This window comes from Balaenoptera acutorostrata, chromosome 5 (genome assembly GCF_949987535.1).
Source record: "Balaenoptera acutorostrata chromosome 5, mBalAcu1.1, whole genome shotgun sequence".
Lineage (NCBI taxonomy): Eukaryota > Metazoa > Chordata > Mammalia > Artiodactyla > Balaenopteridae > Balaenoptera > Balaenoptera acutorostrata.
This window is the reverse complement of record NC_080068.1, coordinates 106,992,925-107,017,908: the sequence shown is the minus strand read 5'-3', so window position 1 is coordinate 107,017,908 and position 24,984 is coordinate 106,992,925. Positions and strand designations below refer to the sequence as shown.

At 42.1% G+C, this 24,984-nt stretch overlaps 1 protein-coding gene across 3 annotated transcripts in view; it reads right to left on the bottom strand.

Annotated features, from left to right (window-relative positions):
• STK32B (serine/threonine kinase 32B) overlaps window positions 1-24,984 on the bottom strand; it is a 349,362-nt gene that overhangs the window by 232,860 nt on the left and 91,518 nt on the right. For all 3 annotated transcript variants that reach the window (XM_007190965.2, XM_007190966.2, XM_007190967.2), the window contains exon 2: window positions 22,634-22,689. In XM_007190965.2, the coding sequence (XP_007191027.2) occupies window positions 22,634-22,689 (56 nt within the window). The remainder of the gene's footprint in view (window positions 1-22,633; window positions 22,690-24,984) is intronic.

Below are 24,984 nucleotides of genomic sequence, written 5' to 3'. Positions count from 1 at the left end.
AGCTCCTGTACTGAGCCCTCTACTTTGGGAGGCTGAGCAAACTGTCTCCTTGATTATCTCACGTAACTCCCACAAGAACCTTGCGAATAAAGGCTCCATCTTCCCTTGAGCGCGAGGAAGCTGCCGCCCCGTGTGCACTAGTTAACTTGCCCAGAGTTCAACAAGCCCCTCGGTGTCAGGACAGTGGTTCAAACCCACAACAGTCTGATTTTTGAGTGACGCCCTTACTCATAAGGGGCAGCGCTGGGAGGGGGGACCTGCTGTCAGAGAAGGCTCTCTCGAGGCACTAATGCCAGAGGGTGGGCATGAAGGGATGGAAAGATGGCAAAGGCAAAAGAAGAGGCTTTTAGGGGAAAGGAAAGATATAAAGGAGGACATGGAGCCTTAGGACACCCGGCAAGGAGTATGGTGTGGCTGGAAAAAAGTAGCAGGGTGAGCATGTACTGTATTCCCAACATCCTGATGGGGAATTGTATTCATTTCCTCGGGCTGCCAAAACAAAGTACCACAAACTGGGGGCTCAAAACAACAGAAATTTACTGTCTCATAGTTCTGGAGCCAGAAGCTCCAAATTAAGGTGTTGCCAGGGCCACGTCCCCTCTGCAGGCTCTCGGGGAGGATCCTTCTTTGCCTCTTCTAATTTCTGGGGGTTGTTATTAATCCTTGATGCCCCCTGCTAGCAGCGACATCAGATGAATTTGGGGGTGGATAATATTCAGCCCAGTACAGTAACTAGTTTTATTACCCTCACTTGACAGATAAAGGAAGAGAAGCACAGAAAGATTTTAGCCCTTCCTCACGCCTCAGGACTCAAACCCAGGCTCTCTGCCTTCCCAGGACGCACCAATGATGCATCCTCCTTGGGAACAGGTCTGTGATAGAGAACGCAAGGGATATGGTTACGGGCCTGGGAATTCGGGGTTTTCTCTGGGCGTCCCAAGTTGGTCTTCTATTGGAAATTGGACCACTTTTGCTCCGACGTGCTATGAATCTGAGGCAGATACAAGATGGTGGGGAAAAGCCTGAATTCCAATTCCCACTTTGGTTCTTGCTGCCTTTCTGAGCTTCTGTCTCAGCATCTGTCTGAACTGAGTTATCAAAGCCCACCCTGCCCCACTGGGGTGAAACTAAATGAGACCAAGGAAGTGGGAGTGGCCGGCTGTGTCTGGGGGATGATAAATGTCACCCGAATCTCAATGTCTTAAGAAGCACATTTCATGAAATCTCCAAAAGAATGCTTTTCCAGGCAGTACGATTAGTGGCATGAGGTTGAAGGCCCAAGAACTTTACCAGTGAACTTGAAAATATAAAACCACAGAAGGCAAAGGTGTGCTGGACAAAAGCCCCTTGGAGCCCTGGTTTGCAGGGATCTGAAGAGAGACTTCCAGAGCCCTGAGACCCACGTCCGCAGGCAGACACGCAGGAGGCAGATCATTCCACTAATTCGGGTTTCTCATCTCTCTCACTCCTCATTTGCCTTCTTAGAAGAGATGTGGAGTAGACATGGTCTCTGCCAGGGCTGGGAGCCCTGAAGTCCAGTTGGCTGCATCATCTTGAAAAGCTGAGGCTGTGATTCCACGGAGTCTGGGCAATGCCCCCGTCAGAGGAAGACCCCTCCCAGCCCCGGCTCTTGTTGGTATGACTGACGATGGGCAAAGGTGCTGAGAGATGGCTCTCACCTCCCAGGGCGGGGTAAGGGGTGGGCGGTAAGGAGGAGGGTGACCTCATAGCAGCTCAGAGACAGCTCAGGAACTAGAAGAGACTCTTCAAAATAGGATTAGAATTCTGGCTTTCAAAGCAGAGCTCAGGATTTGAATAGGGTTTGGAGGTCTGACTTTGGGTACCAGATAAGGAAGAGAGGTTGGTACAGGACGTTGCCTGGAGCTTGAAGGCTTGGATTTACAAGTCAAAGAAGAGGTTGAGGCCTGGGGTCTTGGCCAGCTCCATGCTGATGAAAAGGTGTGGCTGGCCATCTGTATATCTTCTTTGGAGAAATGTCTATTTAGGTCTTCTGCCCATTTCTGGATTGGGCTGTTTGTTTTTTTGATGTTGAGCTGCATGAGCTGCTTGTATATTTTGGAGATTAATCCTTTATCAGTTGCTTTGTTTGCAAATATTTTCTCCCATTCTGAGGGTTGTCTTTTCATCTCGTTTATGGTTTCCATTCCTGTGCAAAAGCTTTTAAGTTTCATTAAGTCCCATTTGTTTATTTTTGTTTTTATTTCCATTTCTCTAGGAGGTGGGTCAAAAAGGATCTTGCTGTGATTTACGTCATAGAGTGTTTTGCCTATGTTTTCCTCTAAGAGTTAAAGGATGCTCAACATCACTAATCATTAGAGAAATGCAAATCAGAATCACAATGAGGTATCACCTCACACCGGTCAGAATGGCCATCATCAAAAAATCTACAAACAATAAATGCTGGAGAGGGTGTGGAGAAAAGGGAACCCTCTTGCACTGTTGGTAGGAATGTAAATTGATACAGCCACTATGGAGAACAGTATGGAGGTTCCTTAAAAAACTAAAAATAAAACTACCATATGACCCAGCTATCCCACTACTGGGCATATACCCTGAGAAAACCATAATTCAAAAAGACACATGTACCACAGTGTTCATTACAACACTATTTACAATAGCAAGGACATGGAAGCGACCTAAGTGTCCATCAACAGATGAGTGGATAAAGAAGATGTGGCACATATATGCAATGGAATATTACTCAGCCATAAAAAATAACGAAATTGAACTATTTGTAGTGAGGTGGATGGACCTAGAGTCTGTCATACAGAGTGAAGTAAGTCAGAAAGAGAAAAACAAATCCTGTATGCTAACACATATATATGGAATCTAAAAAAAAAAAATGGTTCTGATGACCCTAAGGGCAGGACAGGAATAAAGATGCAGATGTAAAGAATGCACTTGAGGACACGGGGAGGGAGAAGGGTAAGCTGGGACAAAGTAAGAGAGTAGCATTGACATATATACACTACCAAATGTAAAACAGATAGCTAGTGGGAAGCAGCTGCATAGCACAGGGAGATCAGCTTGGTGCTTTGTGACCACCTAGAGGGGTGGGATAGGGAGGGTGGGAGGGAGACGCAAGAGGGAGGGGATATGGGGATATATGCATGCATATGGCTGATTCACTTTGTTATACGGCAGAAACTAACACAACATTGTAAAGCAATTTTACTCCAATAAAGATGTTAAAAAACAAAACAAACAAAAGTAAAAAAACAAAAAATAAAAGAAAAGGTGTGGCTGGGATTCCTTAACTTCCTCCTCTATAAACTGAGGGCTTGAATCTATTTTCTAAGGCATCTTAGAAACACTCTATGTTTCTCAGGAACACAGAGCTGGACTCAGGGTCTGAAGAGCTGGGCTCTGCTCATGGCCGTCTTGCCATGACGTATCCCTGGCTCCTCTGCCCTTGCTTCTTCACTGGCCAAGCAAGGCAGGTAGCAATGGCTGACTCAACCTGACCAGGGGACAGAGAGGCTAAAATGAAAAAAAGACCGAAGACAAGTCTAAGGCACTGAGTAGAGACAAAGGTCTGCTGGGAAGTCTCAGAGACACAGAAAGAGTTTGGGTTCTCGGGTCACTCTGAGCGGGGCTTACATTCCAGTTCTTTGCTGTGCAACCACCCTCTCTCAGCCTCAGTCTACTCATCAGTAAAATGGGGTGGTATGTTCTTGCTCCAAGGGCGGTTGTGAGGATATGGGAGGGGATGCTGTGAAGGGCGTGGTGTGGTGCTGTCATGTTGGAGGTACTGAATGGAGGTGAGTTTTCTTTACTTTCCATAGGGTTATGGACATTTAATGCTCCCGGTACAGAGGCCTCTCAGCAAATGCAGTTATTATTGTGATTACTGGTACTGTCATCACAACCGTCATTAAGGACTTATCTGAAGGCAGGGCAGGGTGCTGGGAGGGAGGCCTGCTTCCCAGGACACAGGGTCACAGATATCTCTGGCCCCATGGCTGGAGCTTAGGGTGACATTTCCTACTGACTTGCCAGGGTGGCTTGAGCCAATCCCTTCACGTTGCAGACCCAAGGAAGTTGGGACACTTGGGACCAGCCCCCAGGCTCTCTGTCAGGCAGGATGACTGTGGCACAGGGAATGCAATGCACAAAACCAAATAGGAGGGGACAGGCAGGCTGTAGTCCTGGTTGAACGGTTCTGACCCCCTCAGCTTGTGAAGGTGACCTTATTTGGTTAAAGGGTCTTTGCAGATATAATTAAGTTAAGGCTCTCAAGATGTGTCATCTAGGATTAGGGCGGGCCCCAAATCAACCAGTGTCTTTATAATAAGAGAAAAGAAGGCAGAGATTGGAGAGATGATGCATCTTTAAGCCAAGGAAGGCCTAGGATCGCCGCAACCCCAGTAGCCAGGAGACAGGCCTGGGACAGATCCTTCCCAGAGCCTCCGGAACAGTGGAGAATAAACGTCTGCCGTTTTAAATCACCCAGTGTGTTAAAGAAGCCACAGGAAACTAAGACAGTCTGTAAATGTCCATCATGGCCATCGACTTCTGGCTGACCAACTAGGCCAGGCACCTCTGTGATCCTTCCTGGGCAGTGGGTTTCATCTGAGCCCCGCAGGTCTACAGTCAGGTGTCCATGGAGCCCAGCAGAGCATGTGGCCCACACAGGTGCCCAGAAAACGTGGGCTGGTGGGGAGCTGAGCACATTGCCGCCTGGGACCCAACCCTGAGCCCTGAGTGCATTAACTCCCAAGTCAGTGCCCAGGACTCCACATTCCAGCCCGATCCCCTGGCCTGTGTCCTCTCCCCCTAAGTCCCTGTGACCAGAGTGACTTCTGGTACTTAGAGTTAGTGCCTGAGATTTCAGAGGCGGGAACATTTCACTGTAATAGCTTCGTCACCAGCAGCGTTTCCTCAGCTCTGGTCTCTGCACATGTCCTTCTGCCCAGTGGGAACTTCCCCAAAATGAAAGACTTGAAGCCCTGCAAGGGCTTTCTTTCACCTTCAGGAAGTGTTCAAGATCTGTGTCTTGTCATTCAAAGTCCTCCGCGCCTCTGTCACCTCTGACAGGCATGTGTGTGTGTTCACACCACACACAGACATACATACCACACACACCACACACACATATATACACATACACGCAAATACACACACATACACATACACACACGCACACATCCCCTTCATGCCAGCTACCTCACCCCCCTTAGAATTTCTTTAAAGAGTTTCTCCACCACCACTGCTTTCTCCCCTTCTCACTTCCTCCCTGGCCCATGTCCCCCTCCTACCCGGTCACCCACCAGCTCTGTCTCTGCTCATTCGTTACTTTCTGTAGGAGGCTCCCTTTTATTTTGGGGGTGCTGCATCAACAGCCTTCCCAGTGGGCTCCCATAGCCCCTATTTCTACTGTGCTGCTTCCTACACTGGATCTTCCCTGTTTACTGACTGACAGGCAGACCCCAGGCACCATGAAGGCAGGAGTCATGCTGCCTGATTCCCTATGGAACCCCGAGCTTCCAGAGGCTCAGACATGCGAACTTGTCACCTTGGCCCCTGACTCCCAGCACGAGCATATTCTGTTCCCTCTGCTTAGAATACCCTTCCTACAGGCCGGCCCCTGCCTCACCCCTTGCGGGCATCACCATCTCCTGACCTGAGGGCCACCCTGACCTCCAGGCCTGAGCGGGAGTCCACAGGGGAGCTGGAATTTCAGTTACGACAAGGCCCACCAGGCCCTGTGTGCTTGAGGGAGGTGGGGTCCTCGGTGCCTGGACTCCCAGCAGGAGGGCCTGCCCGTCCTCCCAGCTCTGGAGCCCAAGGCGACCACGTGACGGAGGGAATCTGCTAAAACTAAAGCAGCATCTCAGCCTCCTGGGCTCAGGACAGGTGTTCTAGAGGGAACGTCAGCCCTCCTCACCAACGGGCAGCTCTGCCCACATCCTGGGAACCTTCAGAACAGAAGAGGGGGGTCCCAAGTGGCCCCAAGGCTCCTCAGCAGGTCAGCACATAGCCCTTTCCACTAGAAATCACAGTTAATGAGGCAAGGGATGAGCAATTTGGCCAAAGCCACCCAAGCTGCTGACAGGCAAGCACCCAATTAACACTCCTCATTAGTCTAATTCAATTAGGACCTGATGTTATCATTATTGATTACAATTTATTGGGACAAATAAATAAATGCTAGCGAGCATGGATTTCAGGCGATTTGCCATGAGAATGGCATGTGTCAAGCACACTGTGCATCAGGAATTTGGGAATTGACCCCAATTCAGCAGAGAAGGGGCAGGGATGCGTGTTGAGAACTTCCATCACGCCAGCATCTGGTGGTCCTCAGCCGGATCTTACCTTCAAAGCACTGATGACCTCGGTTCTGTGGCACCCCCAGAGGTCTGGGAGGGTCCTGGGATGTTGTATTTTGTAAAAACTCCCTGGGGGGAGTCTGATAAGCAGGCTAGTTGAGAATCACTTTGCTGGATTCTTCAGGAAAGTCCTTGTCTGGCTGCATCTTCAGTGACCTTGATGGTCAGGACTGTAGCCCTCACTTTTCAGCTCAGGCAAGCCAAGCTCTGGGGGGACAGGTCACCCCAGAATCAGAGAAGCCAGAGCTGTGCTGGTAACCCAGAACTGTGCGGGTGCAAAGGCTGGCTCTGCCCTTCCATGGACCAGCCTGGATGCCCTTTCTCACCTGACTCAGTTGATATTCTCTGTGCTGCCCACCCCACCCCCAGCTTGAGTACACTTAGCAGATGCTGTTGATTGATGCACAGCTATAGTGCGACATTAACGGACACTGGTTATGCTTACAGGAGCAAGATTCTGGGAAACAACCAATTTGGGGAAAAGCAAAAAAGAAAAAAAAAATCAAGATTAAATAAGGTCACTAAAAAAGAGTGATCATGCTGGGTACTGCTGTTCAAATATCCTTATCTGACAAGAAGACTGTCTTTGGCAGACGATGACTGTTAACTACTCAAATGCATCCTCCCTCTTCTTCCTTTTCAATAGGACAATTTTCTTCAAGGAGGCAGTATGATCCATTAAATACTCATTTGCAGCCAGAAGTAGCCATAGTTCTTGCCAATGAAATATTAGTCTGCTATTGCCTTCTAAGAAAAGTCTTGCTTTCTGAATAAAAGGGAATAGCTACAGATGCTTCCACTTTTCTTCCCTTTGCCACTATTCTTCTTTCTACCTTGAGCACATACGTAATGTCTGGAGCTGCAGCAGCCCCTTGTGATCATGAAGCTACGAAGGTGTCAGAGTTACTGAGCCTGTTATCATAGCGCCACCTACCTTCAGACTTATTATGTGAGAAAATAAACCCTCTTTGTTTAAGCCACTATAAGGCAGATTTTCTGTTTCTCATTCCTGAGAACATCCCCATCTGATACACAAACTATACGATGATGTTTCATGGCACAGAAAGTCCATGTGGGCTGTGACCAATGGTGGCCTCACTAGAGTGATCAAAAGTTAGCTTCAAGAAAAATACTCATTTGGATGAATATTTCAGTCAATAAACATGTGTGAATGCCTGTCATGGTCCTGGCACTATGTTAGCCATGAAGGTATGACACTGCTCTAGGAACTCAAGGTTCAATGGGATAAACAAACAATACTCAAGAGTGAAAGACAAAGTCACTCACTTCAGGTCACTGGGCCCTACATGGCGTGGCCCCAAGTCCCCTCTAATTCCATCTGTTACTCTCCTCCCCGCTCACTTCCCACCCTGGCCCCTGTGCCATTCCTGTGTCTGCCATGCTCTTCCCCAGATGTCCAGTCTTGGGTCCTCACCTCCTTCAGGCTCTACCCATGAATCATCTTATCCCATAAGCCATCCCTGACCTCCATGTGTGAATGAGCTAATCCCTCTTCAGTCCCCATCCTCCCTCCCTGTTTCCTCCATCACCCTGGCCAACTCCTGTAACAGCACATGCTTCTTGGTTTGTTTGTTTTCCCTTTGTCTGTCTCGCCCACTGTGGTGTAAACCCCATAATGATAGGGATTTTTCTCTCTTTTATTCACTGCTCCCTCCTCAGTGACTAGAACAGTGCCTGGAACATCTAGTTGACATCTGTGGCTGGCTGGCTGGAGAAATGGATAATTACTACTTAGGAAAGAACAGTGCTATAGGATGGGTGAGCACATGGGACTAAGGGACCTGAGAAGAGGGATCCTAACCAGGTTATGGGATTAGGGAAAGGCATTTTGGGGTTATGGGATTAGAGGCTGCATTTTGAACTGTTTCTCAGTCATCAAGGGTTGGCTTCATGAGGATGGAGGTGTAGGAAGAGGGGGAAGGAAGTGCATTACCAGGAGAGCGCACAGCCCCTCTCTAAGTACAGAGAGATGGAACATGCATGGTGCATTTTAGCATGTATTAGTAGTGTTCTCAACTTCCCCATCTGTAAAATGGGGGTAGCAGTGTACTTATCTTAGTGGGTGGTTGTGAGTGTTACATGGTAAGCACTTACTAAATTATTGATTATTATTGTGATTATGATCATCATTCATACATGTACTGAAGGTAAGACCAGAGAACGTTGTAGAGATGTGCAGAAGTGGCCCAAGAAGGAGCTCAGGAACAATTTCACAACTATTTGGTGTGATGGTTAATTTTATGTGTCAGCTTGGCTGGGCTATGGTGCCCAGATATGTGGTCAGACATGATTCTGTATGTTTCCGTGAAGGTGCTTTTAGATAAAATTAATTTGTGATGAATTTTAAAAGGTGGACTTTGAGTAAGCAGATTGCCCTCCATGTGGGTGGGCCTCATCCAATCAGTTGAAGGTCTGAATAGAACAAAAGACTGACCTCCCCCAAGGAAGAGAGAATTCTGCAGCAGATGACCTTTGGCCTTTCACAGCAACATCAGCAACTTCCTGGGTCTCTAGCCTGACAGCCTATCCTGCAGATTTTTAGACTTGCCAGCCTCCATCATCATGTGAGCCAATTACTTAAATAAATCTATATCTATATCTATAGCTACACACCTCTTTTTAGTTCTGTTTCCCTGGAGAACATTGACTAATACATGTGGCAATGAGCCAGCCAGGATCAGAAGTCAGCACCTGATTTCAACTTCTCATGGGCCCAGGGAGTCACTAAGGCCACCAGTGCTGGGCATTTGGAAGCACAGGAAGCTCAAACTGCTTGGTACTTGATTCTAAACTATCTGTCCCCAGTCAGCATAAAAAGAGACAGCAGCATGGGGAGACATGCCTTGGTTGGGGCACAGCCCCATGGTGTGTCCAGCTATGCTCTAAGCCAAGCCAGTCTCTCCTTAAGATGCTAAGAAACAGTCCGCCTGTCCCGTGGACACTTCATCTGTGAGTTCTTACCTGTATCAGGTGATACTCCCTGGTGTTCACCCTGAGACAGTGCACGACAGACATCATGGAGATCATGGCAAAAGATGAGGTGACAAAGGTGAGTGAGGAGCAGGTGACAGATGGCTTTGAATGACATGTTTAAAAGGTTAGTGTTGCAGGTTGAATTGTGTTTTCCCCAAATCTGTATGTTGAAGCCCTGACCCCCAGTACCTTAGAATGTGATGCATTTGGCGACAGGACTTTTAAAGAGGTAATTGAGTTAAAATGGGGTCATGAGGGCAGGCCCTAACCCAATTGGGTTGGTGTCCTCTGGCCTCCAGAACTGTGAGACAATCACTCCTGTGGTTTAAGGCCCCCAGACTGTGGGATTTTGTCACATCAGCACCAGCAGACCAATACAGTTGGCTTTTGTCCTGAGGGCACTGGGGAGTTACAGAAGGGTTTAAAAAGTGGATCCTAGGTATACAATTGCAAATGAATGAATAAAGGAAAGAACATACAAACAAACAACATGGAAAATGTGGGTTTTGAGGGGGAGGGGAGTTCTTTCTGGCAACAGGGTGGAGGAGAGTTTGGAGGTAATTCCAAGAGGTGATCCTGTGTTTTATAAATAATGCCACTACTTACGCACAGACTTTCCCTCTGGAGTCATAAGGGACATTGCTTTGTCAGGAAACACCAAAAAGTAGTCATGGGGGCAAGGGTCCAGGACCAACCTTGGTGCTTTCTGACACCCTTATTGCTGGAAATGTATCTTTTAGGGTGAAGCAAGGTTGAGACCACTTTATAGATGTAAAAAGGCCTGGAAAGGCTCATCCAGAATATGAAATGAGACGTCATTGTTGGAAAATGGGAAATGCAAATGAGCAATGACGTCTGTTAAACTGGTCAGTAATGGGTCATTTGCTCTGGCATATGCTTGAAAGCCATTCGCGAATGAGTCTGCATTTCCCGAGATATTTAGCTCTTAATAAAGTGATCCCTGGGAGCCAGCAAATTCCTCCAACCTATGCCTCAAGCTAAACATGGACTAATTAATATGAAAGGAATAAATATTTCATTAAAAAGAAATGGATTCCACTGCTTATAAAAGATGTCTGCATGAACAATAAAAGCTTCTAGTAAAAGTATCATGTTTAAGAATTCTAAAAATGATTCTTACATAAGAATAACAGCTCATTTTGGAAACACAGAGAAGTTAGGTAACTTGCCCAGAGTCACCTGGTTGACCAGAATTCCAACTCAGCTCTGTCAGACTTGGAGGCAAAGCTCTCTAACCATTTTGCTATAAACTGATTAACTCTTGCATTGTCCTGAAAAGAGCAAACATATATTCCAAGCCCCTGCTTGTGGCAGACACAATGTTGGCTGGGCATCTTACACACATTTGCTGCCATGGCCCCATTACTAAGTCTGTCCCTGCCACAGGACCTTTGCATCTGCTGCCCCTTTTGTATGTGATGCTCTACCCCTTGGATCTCCACATGGTCTGTTTCCTTCTTAGCAGTTAGGCCTTGGCTTAAATGTCTCCTTCTCAGCAAAGCCTTCTCTGTTGCCCTCTCCTCCAAGAAAAGCAGGCCTACCCTCCCAGGTCATTGAACTATGCATTTTCTGCAGAGCAACTATCATTATTGAAATCGTGGTTGGGTATTTTTTGTGTATTTGTCTCCCTTACTAAACTGTCAGCTCTATGGCATCAGGGACCTCGTCCATCTTGTTTCCACACCATCACAAGTACCTAGACTAATTCTGGGACATAACAGTTGGCATAAACGTTTACTGTCTGACTCAAAATCCTGCTATGCTTTCCACCATGCTACCCTTATCTTAAAAGATGAAAAAGATTTCCAAAGACTACATTTTTAAAGGAAAAGAACACTAAGTCAAATGTTTCTGAACATTCAAACTTATAAACATATATATAAAATCGAATCTCTACTTAATTCCAAAATGGATTTGTTGCAGTCTGGGCACTAAATTGGTTAGTCCGCTATTAATCAAAAAATTTTTTCACACTATGAATTCACATGCAGATGTGAAAATCTGGAATGTGGAATGAGACAGCTAATAATATGCTTGCATGTGGAAATGATCATCATTGCATAATAAGAGTGTGGAGTCTGGAATTATCATCTGTGCAACTCTTGCTCAATTTTATCCAGACTCTTCCTTTGAGAGACATAAAGAGCTATTATCATATAAATCTGTGCCACTTTTTGCTGTTTTATGTGCAGACTGCCTCTGGCTATTCCATGAATTTTAATTAACTCTCTGTTTATTTTGCTTCAACCCTATGACTCTCTAAGCACGGGGCCCATTTGCTAATCCAAGAAACACACTTTTGAAGCAAACTTCTCAGAAAGTTCTGCTAAAGGTATCTTCCTCCTTCCCTTGAAAATAATTAAGCCCTGTTGGCTTCAAAGTTGACTCAGAGCAGAACACTCCAGCCTGGACTCTCTCTGCTGGTGCAGGAGCAAAATGTCCAATGGGTCAACCAACCAAGGGGCCAAGAGCAACCTGTGGGAGGTGGAGAGTGAGGCAGGAGAGAGGTGGAAATTAAAGGGACATTTGTGAAAAATTAGAGTTTGCAGCAGGGGAGATAGAGAAATTCTCCCTAGGACCCTAACCCAGAGGCAGTCAGTATAAACCAGTCAACTAACTCTTGTCAGTTGATTGGTTAATTGTCAAGTTTTTCATTCATTTACATAATATGTATTCATTCAGTTAATTATATAGAGCATATATGTCATATGTATCATATGCACATGTATATGTAAGTATATATTATATACGAATATAAATATACACACTGCTTAGTGGATATGTATATATGCATGTATGTGTATGTATATACATGCATATATATATATATGTGTGTAGATATACATATATACTGCTTTGTGGGCTTACACATATATGTATACATATATGAGTGTGTATACGTATCTATATAATATATGGTGGGTATATGTATATCTGCCTATATATAAACTGTTTAGTGGGTGTATATATATATATATGTATACACATATGTTTACTGCTTATATGCATATACATGTGTTTATATATACTATATGTATGTGTATATACATGCATATAGATATGTGTGTATATGTTTATATATATATGCATGTGTCTATGTATACAGCTTACTAGGTGTGTATATATGCATATTCATATGTGTGCTCACATATATATACACTGCTTAACGTGTGTATACGTGTATCTATATGCTGATTAGTGACTGTGTATATGTATGTGCATTATGCATATATGTGTGTGTAAATATACATATGTGTGTATATGTATTATACTTTATACATATATATTTGCTTAGTAGGTACTGGAGATACAACTGTGAACAATGAGGGAACATTGCTGCCCTCACAGAGCTTATGTTCTGGTACATGAGACCAACAACTAAGAGGACAAATTAATAAGCATGTAATGGAATTACAGGTAATGACAGGTGCACTGAAGAAAAGGGGACCAGAAAGGGTACGTGGATATGAAATGCTTGGGGTGGAGTCAAGTGGGGTGGATATTCAGAGAGGGCCCCCATTGAGGGGACATTTGAGCAGAATTCTGTATGGTATGAGTGATCCTTGCAGAGTTCTGGGGGAAAGTGATCAAGGTTGAGGGCACAGCAAGTGTAAAGGTTCCGAGTTAGAAATAAGTTCAGCATGTTCGAGAGATGAGAAGAAGGGTTGAACGGAATGAGTAGGAAGATGGAGGGGGTAGAGAGAGGTGTCAGCAAAGTAGGCATAAGTCAGACTGCTGGGCCTTGTGGGCCAGCAGAAGAGGTTGGCATTCATTCTGAAAGCAGCAAGCATGTGAGCCAATCCATGCTTTATCACATCACTGGCTGCTATGTAGACCAGGGCTTTCCCTCTTCTTTCTCTCTCCCCCTCATCCATTCTCTAGGTAGCATTTATTGAGCCTTTACCACCTGCTGAGCACTAAGCCAGGTGCTGATGGGACTGGGCAGGTGAATATGACCAATCCCAAGCTTTCAGGAATCTCACAGTCTGATGGCAGAGGCAGCTGAGCAAGCTGAAGACCATCCCTTGGCAAGATGTGCTGTGACAGATGGAAAGAGGAAGCTTAGAGAGCCAGGTCTTCCCCTGACGCACCCCTTCAGGTGGTTACCTAAAACTTTCCAGAACCCACTACATCACCCAGGGCCAAGAAGACATGGAAGGCATTTTAAAAATGCCAACCATATGTCAGGTCTGATGTTGGAGGCTGCATGGTCTCTGCCCCTTATTTTCACAGTAAGATCACTCAGGGCATTCTTTAAGTCTTTATTTGCCTTCATTGTACAAAGGTATTTTTGTTCAATATAGAATTCTGGGTTGATGGTTCTTCTCTTTTATCACTAGAAAGATATCGCTCCATTGTCTTTGGGCTTACACAGTTTCCATTTCCTAACACAATATGTCCTTTTGTTCTCTGGTTGATCTGAAGATTTTCTCTTAATGGTTTTAAACTATTTATTAATTGATTATGATGATCATTGATGATGTTTTCCTTGTGTTTCTCTTGCTTGGAGTTGGTTGAACTTCTTGGATTTGATTTTATCATTTTCATCAATTAAAAAAAATTCAGCCACTATTTCTGCAAATATATTTTATACACCCATCCCTCCTTCTGGGACTCCAATTACACATATGTTAAACTATTGCATTTTGTTCCATAAGTCACTGAGGCTCTGTTAATTTTTTTTCCTCTATGCTTCATCATTTATAGTTTCTATTGCTATATCTTCAAGTTCGCTAACCTTTTCTTCTGCACTGCCTAATCTGCTGTTAATCCCATCCAATGAATACTTCATTTCATATATTGTAGTTCTCATCTCTCTAAGGTCTATTTGAGTGGTTACCAGAGGAAAGAGGGGTGGGGGGAAGGGAAAGAGAGGGGAAGGGAATTAAGAGGTACAAACTACTAGGTATAAAATAAATAAGATACAAGGATATAATGTATGGCACAGGGAATATAACCAATACTTTATAATAACTTTAAATGTAGTATAATCTATGAAAATATCAAATCACTACTTTGTACACCTGAAACTAACTTAACATTGTAAATCAATAAAAATATGTAAATAAATAAAGTAAAATTGCAATGTCCAGTGTCCAAAAAAAATTACTAGACATGCAAAGAAGCAGGAAAATATGACCCATAAGCAGGAGGAAAATTAATAAAGACAAACAAACCCAGAAATGGCACCAGTGACGAAATTAGTAAATAAGCATTAGTGATCAAATTATTTAAACAATTTTAAACAAAATTTAAAAGAGCTATTATTAATATGTTCTGTATGTTCAAGGATTTTAAGGAAAATGTGAACATAATAAGGACAGAAATGGGCATTCTTGTTTTCCAGAAGAGGAAACATAGGTTTGCAGAAGCTTTATGACTGGTCCAAGTTCACATGGCTAGAAACAGCAGGACCAGAATCTGAGCCTAGGCCTCCCCATCCAGAAAGCCCATGCTCTTTCCTCTATGTTATGTTACTTCCCAAACCAAATGTCCAGTGTTTTTGGACACTGATGGACACTATCCCCCTGACCCCCATGGTCTCCTGCTGATACACATGTGACTAAAGCTAGTTTCAACCTAACTTCTGTATTTGGGAGGAACATGTGGAAACAAAACAGGCTGTGTGTGACAGTGGGGTCCTCTCCAGGCTTCCGACTCATCATATGTAAATGGGGATAATAATGCCCAGCACACTGGGCTTTTAGGGCAACAAGGATGGTAAGAGGGGTCCAGTTCCTAGGACAATGACTGTGAGTTTCTGATTGGTCAGGACTCTACTCCAAGTTGCAAATACTGGGAACCCAACATGATCTTGCATAATCAAAACAGGATGCCAGCTCCTGTAGCTGGTAAGGACAGTGGATAAGGCTCACAGGACTGGAAGAGCACAAAGGCAGAGGCACTGATGGTACCTAGCCATGTTCCCTCTCCTGCACCTCCACACACCTCAGGATGCTTACTGTGGACACCTGTGACTCTCTGCTGGGGACCTTCTTCTGCCCTGGATGGGATAAGCCAAAAAGTGCAGGAGAGGTAATGCTGCTTAAAGCAGCCCTCCATCAATGATGAACAGGGAACTGTGCATAAAAACATCAGCTTCTCTGACCTTCGGCTGCCTTCAAGGCACCCTCGGCATTGAGTTCCAGAATGGAGGTGGGTCCAAGGGCCTCAGTGGTGAGTGGCTTCACCAAATGCCCATCCTTGGCTGCCTTGCTTTCTGGGTCTCAGTCCCTCTCTCTTTCAGGTGTTTCCTGGGATCACCTGCCTCCCCAAAACTGCTTGCACTCAATTCTTTGTCTCAGTTTCAGCTCCTGGAGGAACCCAAGCTCAGACAGTGCCCAGCAGGGCCAGGACTGGGGTCCAGCAAGTGAGGGGGCAAAATGTAAGGAAGCAATGTCGACCTGCATTTGGAGGACCCTGGGAGCAATGCCTCCTTAAATTTTCACTCCTGGTGCCTTGCTTGCTCGCCCCAGTCCTGACCCTACTCAATAGTCCATCTCTCCACCTGCCTCTTATATCTGTTTGTTTCTTCACTTTGGGCCTCATTCTTTCCTTTTGCAGAGAGACTTTCACCTTCACCAGTTGCTGAGAAAAATGGTCACCAACTCATGCAGACCTGTTTTCTTACAGTACATCATTAATGAGAGGATGAGAACAAGCCTTTCACCTCTGATTCCATGGAAGGATTATGAATGGCTGGGCTTGGGTCACACAGCCACTCCTTGGACCCAAGCACCAGTCTAGCTGAGCATGGCCCAAGTGGTTGGCCCAGCCAGGTCACATGCCCATCTCAGAAGGTGAGTGAGGGACCATAATAATTGACAGTCTACATGGGGTGGGGGAGGTGTTTTTCAAAGGAAAGAGATGTTATTGTGGTAAGAAAGGGGACCAAAAAGCATGCTGAACAGTCAAAAACAACAGTTACTACAGTCCACTATGATTCTCCATTCCCTTTCCTTTTTACAGATGAGTAAACTAAGCTTCAGGGTGGCTAATTCACTTTCCCAGGTAGCCACAACTAGTACATATCAGAGGCAGCCTGCTTTCCGAATCTAAAGTGTTTCCAATGAGATATGTAGAAATTAATCTGCTGTGCCTCAACTGTCCTAAAATTCAGTCATAAAAGGGTTATAAAAATTTTCAGTGAATTCTTGCTAAAATCAGTGGATTGCCTGCAGCTGTTTACTTTGGTGCTACACTGGGGAAGCACAACTTCCTCCAGAATGAAAGTAAAATGAGATTTCTGTGAATTCACATGTGCTTTTTCCTGATAACCAAGGCTACTGTCATACCTTAACAATGAAATGTCTTTCTTGAAAACTCTTAATAAATGTCAGATATCAAACCTGCCAAAGGCAGATAGCGAAGCCAAAATATCCATTCAATATTAGGAGGGTGGTTTTCTTCATCTTAGTCCAGCTCAGCTCCACCTTGAGTCTCATAATAGTCATACAGACTCATCTACACTTACCATGAAAGGCAGCGATTATTTGGTATTTTGACCACAACAAAGCTATGTTTGATTGCCTTGAAGTAAACTAACCTCATCCTGAATACTGGATGTTTGTGTACATTTTACATGAATTTGGGTGTCATCAAGAAATTGCTACAACCTAAGAGGGACTTAAAACTAGATCCTCTATAAAGCTTGCATTTTTTTCAGAACATCCATTATAACCATAGCTTTAATACATTTATGCTCTGGAATACAGGTTCTGAGAGCCAAGCCAGTAGGCAAACAGCAGCACAGATGTAGGCAGAAAAGGAAAACAAAACTTTTAAGGATGGTGACAGGATATAATCAATTAATGATTCATGAGGGCATATGCTAACAGATTTGGTAGTATGACAGGAAGGGGTGCAAGGAGCTCAGAACCAAAATCATCACTGACATGAGGGTAAAAGTGATATGCTTCTATGTGGTGCCGATTGTGTTGTGGATTTAAAAAGTTGCTTCCATTTTCCTTCATCCATGAAATCCTCAACATAAGGGACAACAGAAACTAAAGATTTAACAGAATTTTAAAATCTTTTGTTGTTGTTGAAGTTCAGCTACTATCCATAGAGACTAGAGGCAAACTTCCTAAATTCTCTGGGCCACATTCTCCTCTCTCTGAAAAATCTAGAGAAGGGGAATCTCAAACGTGGCACATAAACTCTGCCCAAATCTCTGGCTGACCCCTAAGGACTATAAGGGGCAGACTATAAGCAATACAGTGAAGAAGAAAAGACTGCGCTTTGTGTGCCTGCCCAAGAGGAAGAGTATGTAGTGTAAATCCAACCAAGTTAATTGCTCATTAAAAATATATTTTCAAAGAAATACAATGCAATCCAAAGTCTATACAACATAGCATTGGCAATATCCAGGATGCAACCCAAAACTATTCAACATATAAAGAACCAGGAAAATGTAACCCATCCTCAATGGAGGTGAATCTTAAAATGACCCATATGTTGGAATTAGCATAAAGGACACGAAAACAGCTCTTATGACTATGAATATGCTGCATGATACAAAAGGCAATATGATAGAAATAAATGAAAATATAGGAGATCCAAGCAAAGAGAGAGAAAATATTTTCTTTTAATCCAGAATTTCCACCTAGGCACATCATAGTCAAATTGCTGAAAGTCAAAGATTAAAGGAAAATCTTGAAAGGAGAGAGACGAAAGTGACACATTACTATCAGATAATAATGATTCAAGTCTAATGACGTCTCATCAGAAAGCATGGAGGTCAGCTGACAATGGTACAAAATCTTTAAAGCAGTGAAGAAAAAACGGTCAACCCAATAACCTGTATCCAGTAAAAATATTCTTTAAGAAAGAAGGTGAAATAAATACATTTCAGATAAAATAAAATTAAGAGAATGCATTGACAGGAGACTTGCACCACATAAAATACTAAAGAAAATTCTTCAGGATGAATGGAAAGGATACCAGAGGGAAATTCAGACCTTCACGAAAGGTATGGGTAAATGTCAAGAACTATTTTCCTCCTAATTTTTTAAAAGCCAAAAATCTACACATATTTTAAAATAAGTATATATTTTACACATATATTATATATGCATATATTTCTATACATTTAAAGCAAAAAACTATAATATTGTATTGGAGACTTATGATTTAAGAAGCTGTAATATGTGTAGATAGCTGTTTTGCCTAATACGTAGAAACACACAGAGATTCAAGCAAAATGAGGAGAGAAAGGAATTTGTTCCAAACATTAGGAAAAGATAAAACCACAGGTTAAAAAAAAACCTTAATGAAATGGAGATAAGTAATTTAGCTGAAACAGACTTCAAAATGTTAGTCATAATGATGCTCACTGAACTTGGGAGAAGACTAGATGAACACAGAGAGAACTTAAACAGAGATAAAAAATATAAGTAAGTACCAAATAAAAGTCACAAAGATGAAATATACAATAACTGAACTGAAAAATACACTAGAGGGGTTCAATAGCAGACTACAAGAAGCAGAGAAAGAATCAGTGATCTGGAAGAGAGGTCACTGGAACTCATTCAAATAGAGCAGCAAAAAGAAAAAAAAATTCAAAAAGTGGAGATAGCTTAAGGGACCTATGAGACAACATCAAGCAGAATGATATTTGCATTATATGGGTCCAGAGGGAGAAGAGAGAGAAATAGGCAGACAACTTATTTAAGGGAATAATGGCTGAAAACTTCCTTAATCTGGAAAAGGAAACAGACATCCAGATTCAGGAAGCCCAGAGAGTTCCAAACAAAATGAACCCAAATAGACCCACACCGAGACACATTACAGTTAAAATGTCAAAAGCTGAAGCTAAATCATAAAGGCAGGAAGAGGAAAACTTGTTACAAACAAGGGAACCCCCATAATACTATCAGCAGAATTTTTTGGCAGAAACTTTGAAGGCCAGCACTTTCAAAGTGCTGAAAGGAAAAAACTTCCAACCAAGAATAATCTACTCAGCAAGGTTATTATCTAGAATTGAAGGAGAGATAAAGAACTTTCCAGACAAACAAAAGCTAAAGGAGTTCATCACCACTAACCCAGACCTACAATAAATGTTAAAGGGACTTCTTTAAGCTAAAGAGAAAGGGCACTAATTAGTAACAAGAAAACATATGAAAGTAAAAATCTCACTGGTAAAGGTAAATATATAGTAAAGGTAGTGGATTGATCACTTACAAAGCTATTATGAAGTTTTAAAAATAAAAGTAATAAAAATAACCAATAATTTAAATGATACATGAAATTTTAAAAATGTAAAATGCAAAATCAAAAACATAAAATGTGAAGGGGGGTTCAAAATGTAGAGTTCTAGAATGCATTCAAACTTAACTTACTATCAGTTTTAAATAGATGATTTTATATATACACATACATATATATTTATGTGTCTGTGTATATATATATATAAGCTGTTACATGTGAGCCTCATGGTAACCACAAAGCAAAAGCCTATAGTAGATACACAAAAGATAGTGATAAAGGAATCTAAGCATAACCCTATAGAATGTCATCAAACCCAAAGGGAAGAATGCAAGAGAAGAAGAAAGAAACATAGAGGAACTACAAAACAGCCAGAAAACAATTATCAAAATGGCAATAAGTACATAGGTATCAATACTTAACTATAAATGTAAATGGACTAAATTCTCCAAACAAAACACATAGAATGGCTGAACGGATAAACACCAAGACCCATATATATGCTGCCCACCACAGACTCATTTCAGATGTAAGGACACACACAAACTGAAAGTGAAAGGATGGAAAAAAATGTGTCATGCAAGTAGAAACCAAAAGAGAGATTGGGTAGATGTACTTATATCAGACAAAATAGACTTTAAAACAAAGACTAATAAAAGGCAAAGATGAGCATGACATAACGATAAAGTCATCTCCAGCAAGAAGATATAACATTTGTAAATATTTATGCACCCAACATAAGAGCACCTAAATATATAAAGTAAATATTAACAGACCTAAAAGGAGAAATTGACAGCAATACAATAATGATAAGGGACTTATAACACTTATAGCAATGGAAAGATTATCCAGACAGAAAATCAACATGGAAACATCAGCCTTAAACCACACTTTAAACAAGATGGACTTAATGCATACATATTGAACATTCCATCCAAAAGCAGCAGAATACACATTCTTCTCAAGTGGACATGTAACATCATCCAAGATAGATCATACGTTAGGCTACAAAAGTAGTCTCAATAAATATAAGAAGATCAAAATCATGTCAAGTATCTTTTCTGACCACAATGGTATGAAACTAGAAATCATTTACAAGAAGAAAACTGGAAAAACACAAATACGTGGAGACAAACAACATACCACTGAACAACCAATGAGTCAAAGAAGAAATCAAAGGAGAAATTTTTAAAAATACCTTGAGACAAATGAAAATGGAAATACAACATACCAAAATCTGTGGAATGCAGCAAAAGCAGCTCAAAAAGGGAATTTTATAGTGATAGAGGCCTACCTCAAGAAACAAGAAAAACCTCAAATAAACAACCTAACGATAAAGCTAAAGTAACTAGGAAAAGAAGAATAAATGAAGCCCAAAGTTACCAGAAAGAAGGAAACAATAAAAGTCAGAATAGAAATTAATGAAATAGAGACTAAAAAAACAATAGAAAAGATCAATGAAACTAAGAGCTGGTTCTTTGAAAAGATAAACAAAATTGACAAGTCTTTAGCTAGACTCACTATGAAAAAAAAGAGGGCTCAAATACATAAAATCAGAAATGAAAGCGATAAAATTACAACTAATACCAAAGAAATACAAAGGATCATAAGACACTACTATGAACCATTATATGCCAACAAATTGGACAACCTAGAAGAAATGTATAAATTCCTAGAAACATGCAATCTTCCAAGACTGAATAATGAAGAAAGAGAAAATTATGAATAAACATAATTACTAGTAAGGAGATTAAAAACTCTCAACAAACAAAATCCAGGGTCAGACAGCTTCACTGGTGAATTCTACCAAACACCCAAATGTTTAATACCTATACTTCTCAAACTCTTCCTGTGGAGGAGGGAACACTTCCAAACTAATTTTACAAGGTCAGCATTACCCTGATAACAAAACCAAACAACGACACCACAAAAAAAGGAAATTACAGGCCAATGTACCTGATGAACATAGAAGCAAAAATCCTCAACAAAATATTAGCAAACTGAATTCAACAATACATTAAAAGGATCATCCACACTATTCAAAGTGACATTTATTCCATGGCTGCAAGGACAATTCAACATCCACAAATCAATCAACATGATATACCACATAAACAAAATGAAGGATAAAAATCACATGATCATCTCAATAGATGCAGAAAAAGCTTTTGACAAAATTCAACATCCACTTATGATAAAAACTCTCAACAAAATGAGTATAGAAGAAACCTCAACATAATAAAAGGCCATATATGACAAGTCCACAACTAGCATCATACGCAACAGTGTAAAGCTGAAAGTTTTTCCCTTTAGTTCAGGAACAAGACAAGAATGCCCATTCTCGCCACTTTTGTTCAACATGTATAAATCTTGAGGACGTTATGCCAAGTGAAATAAGCCAGTCACAGAAAGACAAATACTGCATGATTCCATGTACAGGAGGTATCTAAAATATTCAAATTCATAGAACCAAAGACTGGAAAGCTGGTTGCCAGGGCTTGAAGGGATGGAGACACAGGGAATTACTAACTAATGGGCATAAAGCTTCAGCCAAGCAAGATGAGTAAGCTCTAGAGATCCGCTATACAGTGTTCTATGTATAGCCAACAATAATACATATATTGTACACTTAAAAATTTAAGCAGGCGGATCTCATGTTAAATCTCCTTTCCACAATAATTTTTTAAAGTGCCTCCATTGCAGGAAAGAGCTACTGCTGGCCATCACATAAATTTGCGGGGTTTTTTCCACTTTCCTTATTTAGATCCTCAAGGAAGAAATAGCATTAGCAATCTTGAAATAATTACCATAGTAATTCACCTAAAGCAGGACCGCTGTAATTTAATTTTCAGAATGAAATTACAGCATATCCAAAGGAAACTATTCAGACTTCCTTTCACATTTCAAATTTAGCAAATTCAAATCTTTCTGTCAAACAGGAAATTCCCAGTGCCCAGCAATCAACACAAAAACAAACACACAAACATGCACATAGGCATAAGCCCAGTGGTCGGAATTTTCCTATTTTATTGATGAAATTTGTTAAAAAACATCATTCTTACCTTCCCAAAACTCCCTTTACCAATGGCCCGTAGGATCTGAAAATGGTCAAAGTTGACTGTAAAAGAAAAAAGAGAAAAACAGGAATAAGTCAGATTTGTCATACCTTGTTTTGGTTCTTAAATGTCCTTACCTGCACACCTACCCATTTATTTCAAATGGCTCCTGGTTTACTGCATCATGTTTGTCATGGCAGCACTCCACCACTGGATGGATACTTCTCGGCATATTCCATTTCCCCTCCCAGCACATATATTTGGCAGTTAACACCTCACCATATACCTAGACACCCACAAACATATACACCTATATGGTATATAGGAGGAGAGACATCTTTTGGGCCAGAGGGAAGGCAGGACAGAGAAAAACTTGGATTATCAAATTCTTGTACCTGCTAATCCCTTTGCCAGGATGACCCTTCCCTACTTCTAGTTCCTGTCTTGTCCATCAAGCACTCTTACCTTACATACTCAGACATCAGCTCACCTGCCTCAGTATCCAAGGAGTTAATCCCACCTCCATTATGGAACCTCTGGACCCCCATGTTTCATGACCACATCACGGTCCTTCCCTGCTTGCGTGTCTGCCTAACCACTGATATCATGAGCCAAGAGGATGAGGACGGTGATCCCACACCTTCCTCCTGGTATTGCCCTGTCTCATGCCTCCCTTTCATCACGTTTCTTGATGGGGCTCCCCATTCTTGCTATCTCTACTGCCTTGTTCCAGTATGGCTTATACCCCATCCCCATAGCACAACAGGCCAACAACGTATGGCTATACCACTCGAGCCAATGGACAACTTTCTGTGCCCCTTCTACTTGGCCACTCTCTCTTTCTCGAAACACCTACATGGCTTCAACGGAAGTGCACCCTCTCAATTTTCCATTTCATGCATCAGCCCTTTTGCACACGCATCTTTGTCCTCCTGGCCATTAATTACTGGACTCCATCAAGCCTCCATCCTACAACCTTCCTCTCCTCACTGGCTCCAAAGGCTTCAGTCACCACCTAATGGCCAATGACTTTCCAGGCTGTGAGTACTGATTGATCCTGCCACACAGAAACTCCTGGAGGCTTTGGAGCCACCTTGAACTCAATGGGTCCAAAATGGAACCTAGGAGAGGGTGTGGAGAAAAGGGAATCCTCCTCCACCATTGATGGGAATGTAAATTGATGCAGCCACTATGGAGAACAGTATGGAGGTTCCCTAAAAGACTAAAAATAGAACTACCATATGATCCACCAATCCCACTCCTGGGCATATATCCAGAAAACATGGAAACTCTAATTCAAAAAGACACATGCACCCCAATGTTCATAGCAGCACTATTCACAACAGCCAAGACATGGAAGCAAACTAAATGTCCATCGACAGATGATTGGATAAAGGAGAAGTGGTACATATATACAATGGCATACTACTCAGCCATAAAAAAGAATGAAATAATGCCATTTGCAGCAACATGGATAAACCTAGAGATTATCATACTAAGTGAAGTAAGTCAGACAAAGAAAGACAACTATCATATGATATCACTTATATGTGGAATCTAACAAAATGATACAAATGAACTTATTTACAAAACAGAAACTGACTCACAGACATAGAAAAGAAACTTATGGTTACCAAAGGGGAAGGGGAAGGGGGGAAGGATAAATTAGGAGTTTGGGATTAACAGATACACACTACTATATATAAAATAGATAATCAACAAGGACCTACTGTATAGCACAGGGAACTATATTCAATATCTTGTAATAACCTATAATGGAAAAGAACATATATATATGTATATATATATATATATATATATATATACATATATATACACACATACACAGGTATATATACACACATATATATAGGCTGGTGGTTGCCAAGTGGGAGGCTGGGGGGAGAGGGATGGTTTGGGAGTTTGGGATGAGCAGATGCAAACTAGTATATATAGGATGGATAAACAACAAGGTCCTACTGTATAGCACAGGGAATTATATTCAACATCCTGTGATAAACCATAATGGAAAAGAATACGAAAAAGAATATATATATATATAAAACCGAATATACAACTGAATCACTTTGCTGTACACCTGAAACTAACACAACATTGTAGATCAACCATACATCAATTAAAAAAAAAGAAACACGGCCTAGGATGAGTGGTTCAACATTCATTCGACCTCACAAGCTCAAAGCCTGGAACTCATCGTGGACTCCTCTCTCTCCCAACCCCACATCTAATCCTTCACTAGGTTAGGTCCATTTCACCTCTTCACTGTCTCTCCCATCCATCCACCTTGTGGCCACCCTCTGGTCTAACCCACATCGTCTCTCGCTCGGACAACCACA